The 6,513-nt window shown below is 32.1% G+C and overlaps 1 protein-coding gene across 1 annotated transcript in view; it reads left to right on the top strand.

Annotated features, from left to right (window-relative positions):
- The window catches only part of LOC122531616 (dynein axonemal heavy chain 10), a 37,540-nt gene that overhangs the window by 23,335 nt on the left and 7,692 nt on the right, over positions 1–6,513 (top strand). The window contains exons 28-34 of the mRNA XM_043659661.1: positions 223–418; positions 972–1,188; positions 2,143–2,455; positions 3,475–3,769; positions 4,166–4,626; positions 5,540–5,820; positions 5,898–6,052. Coding sequence (XP_043515596.1) covers positions 223–418; positions 972–1,188; positions 2,143–2,455; positions 3,475–3,769; positions 4,166–4,626; positions 5,540–5,820; positions 5,898–6,052 — 1,918 coding nt within the window. The remainder of the gene's footprint in view (positions 1–222; positions 419–971; positions 1,189–2,142; positions 2,456–3,474; positions 3,770–4,165; positions 4,627–5,539; positions 5,821–5,897; positions 6,053–6,513) is intronic.

Raw genomic sequence — 6,513 nt, 5'->3', positions numbered from 1 at the left:
ATTATTCAATATTATTACAATATTGCAACATTATTCAATATTATTACAATATTGCAACATTATTCAATATTATTACAATATTGCAATATTATTCAATATTATTATAATATTTCAATATTATTCGATATTATTACAATATTATAATATACAATATTATTCGATATTATTACAATATTATAATATACAATATTCTTATCTTATTATTATTATATTGTTATACAGAGAAAGTGTGTGGTCATATTTCGTGAAAACCAGCCTGCAAAATTTACGAATAGCACTGGCGATGAGTCCGTCTGGGGATTTATTGAGAACAAGATGTCGGAGTTATCCTGGTCTGGTGAACAGTACCACCATAGATTGGATGCTCCCTTGGCCCGAACAAGCTTTGGTCTCCGTGGCCAATGTTACTCTTAGAGACGTATGCGATTATTTGTCTTCCTTGTTTTTAATTTTCATTTTTACACTCATTACTCTCCTTCTCCTTATTCGTTAATCCTCAAGTGGATTTTCAATTCTAGTTTAGATAGTTAGAGTCACATTCGATTTGTATTAAACTGATGAATGGAAATAAAATTTTCCCTGCATTACGTTAGGAACGTAACAAAATATTGGAGGATCGTATAAATTTTCAAATAAGATTACTTATTCGCAATTACAAAGGGCTGCGACTAAAGTGACCAATAGATCATTTAAGAGTTACCTTCAGCTTTTATATTAACTTTACTCTGACAGAGATTAGTAACAGAATTCAACGAAAAATTCCAAAATTAAGTACTAAATAATAAATATTTATATACTGATTATGGATGACTGTAATGATTTCTTGAGAGAATTTGATTTTATTTTGCATTGTTGGACTACTAAAATTTTGTATTTCATCGTAATTGAACTTGGTGATAAAGTCTTCAGTATAAGAATTTTCTTCAACTGGCGCTTATATCCAAATCTAAAATATATAAAACATTTTTCAGGATCCAAACGTGCCACAAGCTCACAGAGACACTCTGGTAGAGCACATGGTGTTCGCTCATAAAACTGTTTGCGACTACACAGTGGAATTCCAGAAGAAACTACGAAGGAGGAACTACGTGACACCTAAACATTATCTAGACTTCATAAACAATTACCTGCAACTCCTGGTGGAGACGAAAAATTACATAAATTCACAATGTAATCGACTTTCCGGAGGTTCGTGAAGTTAGATTTTACATTAAGATATTTGATATACTGACAACAAGATCCAATTCTCATTATAGAATTTATACTGACAAGATCCAATTCTCATTATAGTATATTTCACAGAGATTATTATACTGATTAATAAAAATTTTTATTTGAATCTTAATCTCTGGATTTCTAATCCATTAAGGACCAGAAATTTATCAATTTCTCCTAATGTTATACGGTTACAAATTCTGGAAGAAATAATAATGAAAAAGATTAATTCGTGCATTCTTCAATTTTTGGAAGTATAACTTAAACCTAGCCTAATCTAAAGAAATAGAGCTTGAATAGAAATTTGTTTCATCTACTTTATAGGCAATGTGTATATTTTTGCAACTTGCAATTTTCCATAAGTGCACAAAATGCACAATGTGTATATTTTTACAACTTTCAATTTTCCATAACTACATAAAATGCACAATGTGTATATTTTTGCAACTTTCAATTTTCCATAAATGCACAAAATGCACAATGTGTATATTTTTACAACTTTCAATTTTCCATAACTACATAAAATGCACAATGTGTATATTTTTGCAACTTTCAATTTTCCATAAATGCACAAAATGCACAATGTGTATATTTTTACAACTTTCAATTTTCCATAACTACATAAAATGCACAATGTGTATATTTTTGCAACTTTCAATTTTCCATAAATGCACAAAAATCTGCAGTCTACCAGAATATTTCCAAAAAGAATTTTGGTCTCGCTTAAAACTGCACAAAATGCACATGGTGCGAAAAAAGAATATATGAAATACTCAGAAGGCACGATGGTTTGTACGTAAAATTTGTACATAGAAGTGTATTCGGCATAGAGGACAATTTTCTAGTGAAATCTTGCCACTTCTCTGCTTAAAAATCCTCGGTTCGGTTGCGACAAAGGGTGAGACTGCGTCATCTTAATTGTTAAAGGGCTGCAGAAGATCGCGGAGGCGTCAGTGACTCTGAACGAGTTGAATAAGATTCTGGCGGTGCAACGGGTAAAAGTGGCTGATCAAACGAGGAATTGCGAGCAATTATTGGCCTCCATAGGAGAAAGTACGGATATCGCGGTGGAGAAGAAACAGTTGAGCGAGCACGAGAGGCAGGCGATAGAGGAACAAAGGAAGATAATCGACAAAGAGGAAACGGAAGCGAAACAGGCGTTGGCTGAGGCGCAACCTGCCCTGGATTTGGCCAGAGAAGCCCTCGGGGAACTCGATAAAGCAGACATCACCGAAATAAGGTTCGCCAATATTTCCATTCCGTTCCTAAAAGTAATTAACAGACGCACGCGACAGAAGCTCGATTTTTTTTTTTTTTAATATCATTTACACGCCATTCGCGTATTTTTTTAGGAAATTGTTGAACTTGAGTTTCTTTCTTCAAGAAATCGAGAAATTTACGCGTGCAGTAGCAAAATCTAATTTCCCTCGAGGAAATAGTATACTACTCTCGCAACTTTACGTAACGCCTTTATTGGAGAAATTGAATTCCTTACATATGGTATGTAAAACGAAGTAGAATTAGTAGGAGTAACATTGAAAGGTGCGAGAAGTAAACGACTTTACAGAATTACATGGCAAATTTGCTTGAAAGAAATGAATCCCACTTTATCGTATTCAGGAATGTTAATTGTATAAAAATACACGGAATATTGATGCACTTTTCCATCGTGATTGTGGAACTTTGGCTGCTTGAAATACTGAGAAAAAGAATGAAAAAATACTAAATAAACTAACATAAAAATATTACATAACTTAATATTTATTAATAATGTAATTAATATATAAAATTATAATTAATATATTAATAATAATTATAATATATATTAATATATATTATAATAATTATAATTAATATAATTATATTATATTATATTAATAATAATTATAATTTAATAATTTAATAATTATAATTTTATAAATTTTATATATTATATCATTAAAATTATAATTAATATAATTAATATATTACATGATTAAAATTATAATTAATATAATTAATATAAAAATATTAAGTAATTTAACATAAGAATGTTAAAAAAAAATATTAAACGCACAAAAATGTATCGTACAAAATATTAAAAGAATATTTAAAAAAATATTAAATATCGTACAAAATATTTAAAAAATATTAAACGCACAAAAAAGTATCGAGGATACTAAAAAGATTTTCAGATCTGTCGCGATTTTTTATTCTAACGAGGAGAAACATCTGTCGTAGAACTTTTATCGCCTGGAGTATTAAGAAAAGTATTTCTAGATCGTTCGCGACTCCACCGGAACCGGTGCAAATTGTCTCAGAATGCGTGGCAATGCTGCGAGGTGTCAAGGACATTTCCTGGAAAGGTGCAAAAGGAATGATGAGCGATCCAGGATTCTTACGGTCGCTGCAAGAAATGAACTGCGACAAGATCACGTTGAAAACGCAACAAGCAGTGAAAGCTCATTTGAAGAAAACCACGAAGCTGGATCAGATGCAGTTCATCAGCAAGGCTGGATACGGATTGTACAAATTCGTAATGGCTGTGTTGGACTATTGTGCCGTTTTTAGAGAGGTAGACATTTCCAATCGATCGACGAAACTTAATTCTAAGTGAATTTCCTGCAACTCGAAATTTTAACAAACTGGCATTAAGTTTTGAAGTCGGCAATATTCGTCGAGAAATCAATTTTCATCGTTCGAGATTTGAATCAGGAACAAAGTAAATTTCCAGGACCAGAGTTGGGATTGGCAAACGATATAAATTTCTGAAGTTCTCGAAACTTCAATTCCAATTCCAATTTCAACACAGATCCTTTTGATCTTGAATCTATCGTCAATCAAGTTTACAGAAACAGAACCTGTTTCTATCGAATGTTCCAAATTTTCATTTCCAAGTCGGATGAATCTTTAAAAGTCTCAGCTGATCTGACGAAATTCACAAATCTCGTCTCGTCTCGTCATATCTCAGGTGAAGCCAAAGATCGATCGCGTCAAGGAATTGGAAGCTGAATCGGAGCGAGCGCGAAAGGCGTTGGAACGAGAGGAGCGGGAATTGCGACGGCTGGAAAAGACCATTGCCGAGTTGAACGCGAAATACGAGAGTGCCACGGCAGAGAGGCAGAAGCTGCAAGAGGAGACGGACTTGCTTCAGAGGCGTTTGATAGCTGCCGACAAGTTAATCAGCGGGCTGTCTTCTGAAAACGAACGATGGAGGAAGGAGTTGGAGACGCTTCAGGGACAGATGGAGAAAATTATTGGAAACTGTCTGCTCTCCGCGGGATTTCTTGCGTACTGTGGCCCATTCACTTACGAGTACAGGAACCGGATGTTGTACGACGATTGGTGGAACAGTATGGTGCAAAAGGGGATTCCATTCACGGATACGTTCAGGATACAGACTGAGCTGAGCAACGATGTTGAAATTAGCACGTGAGATACTTTCGTTTTCGTCTCTACTGTATTTTCTTTTGTTAATATTCGGAATCGGTAAATAATAATAGTAATTTCATATATTTGTATATTTATTTTATATATTTTATATATTTATATATTAATATTTATGTATTTTATATATTTGTATATTTATTTTATATATTTTATATATCTGTATATTAATATTTATGTATTTTATATATTTGTATATAAATATTTATGTTTTTATATATTTGTATATAAATATTTATGTATTTTATATATTTTATATATTTGTATATAAATATTTATGTATTTTATATATTTGTATATAAATATTCATGTATTTTATATATTTGTATATTAATATTTATATATTTTATATATTTGTATATTAATATTTACATATTTTATTTTATATATTTATTTAATAATATTTTCGTTAGAAGAAGAAAGAATTTAACATCTCTTTCTAACGTCAATTTTAGTAATTAAAAAACGAACTCACAAATATTCTATTTATGTATGCTATTGTGTTGATATATATATCTATATTTTACGTCTAACATCTCGAAGTTTCCATTATTTTCGAAACAATTGCGCAAAGATTATTCGAAAGAGTAATTTGAATTGTATTGCAGACTTTAATTTAGAAACTAATCAATCTCACTAAGAAATCTTTTACATCCCAACGATTTTGAATTTTTACGTCTCAAATTTGTTTTGAATTTTAAATATCCTTGAACATTTACAGTTTGATCTGAAAATTGTCTAGTAAAAGATCTAAATATAATAAATCTCACGTTTTAGCAAAGTCTAAAAATAATAAATTTCACGTCATATACATTTTACGTGCACACTCCAAGCGTGAAGGGATTAATCCCAATTTGAAAACGGTAACGAAATGTTCAGTGAAGAAAATTTATTTAAGATGGACGTCCGAGGGTCTACCACCAGACGAATTGTCCGTGCAGAACGGTATTCTGACGACAAGGGCCTCCCGATTCCCAGTTTGCATCGATCCACAGCAACAAGCTCTGAATTGGATCAAAAGGAGAGAGCAGAAAAAGAATCTAAAGATCCTGTCGTTCGCTGACCCGGACTTCCTGAAGCAAGTGGAACTTGCAATAAAATATGGACTGCCAGTTCTGTTTCAGGACGTCGACGACATTGATCCTGTCCTAGACAACGTCCTATCGAAGAACGTGCAAAGTATTTTTCACCGTGAATCTCGCGAATTTACAGCGAACGAAACTAGTGAGAATACGGGAGATGAAATTTAATTGCAGATGTGGGAGGTAGAATATTCGTTCTGCTTGGCGATAAGGAAGTGGATTACGACCCGAGGTTCAGGATGTACCTCACTACAAAGATGTCGAATCCTATTTTCGACGCTGCTGTATACTCTAAGGCTACTGTGATCAATTACATGGTGACACTAGGGGTTCGTTTTCTTCAATTCTCTTTAGTTAGAAAATTGAAGATTAATTTAAAAAAAAATAGAATTTCTTATCATCTTTTGTCCAAGTACTCTATTCACGAACTTTGATAAATTAATGGTGTTTCTTGTATAAATTGTTCCAATTCTTTTTCAAATTTAGCTCTGAAGAGTTGAACAAAACAAAAAAAAAAAAAACAGTTTTAGAGGATTAAATTCAATATTTGAAAGTAGAGAATTGCAAATCCGAAAGAAATTCAAAGATAACAAACTTCGACCAATAATTTACAAATTGTAATAAACTTTTCTACCTTAGATCAAGAAGTGAATCAATAATATTAGCTCAAAATTTCTGTTCAAAAAAAAAAAAGGGAGATGTGGGAGGAAAATTAAACATCCGAAAAGAAGTAAAGAATCGAATGTCTAAAAGTTCGCGAGTTATACTTTCTAAACAAATCCCTCTGCTT

The sequence above is a fragment of the Frieseomelitta varia genome, unplaced genomic scaffold (genome assembly GCF_011392965.1).
Source record: "Frieseomelitta varia isolate USP_RPSP 00005682 unplaced genomic scaffold, Fvar_1.2 scaffold_406, whole genome shotgun sequence".
NCBI classification, from domain to species: domain Eukaryota; kingdom Metazoa; phylum Arthropoda; class Insecta; order Hymenoptera; family Apidae; genus Frieseomelitta; species Frieseomelitta varia.
The sequence above is the reverse complement of the archived record's forward strand: the minus strand, read 5'-3'. Positions and strand labels throughout refer to the sequence as shown.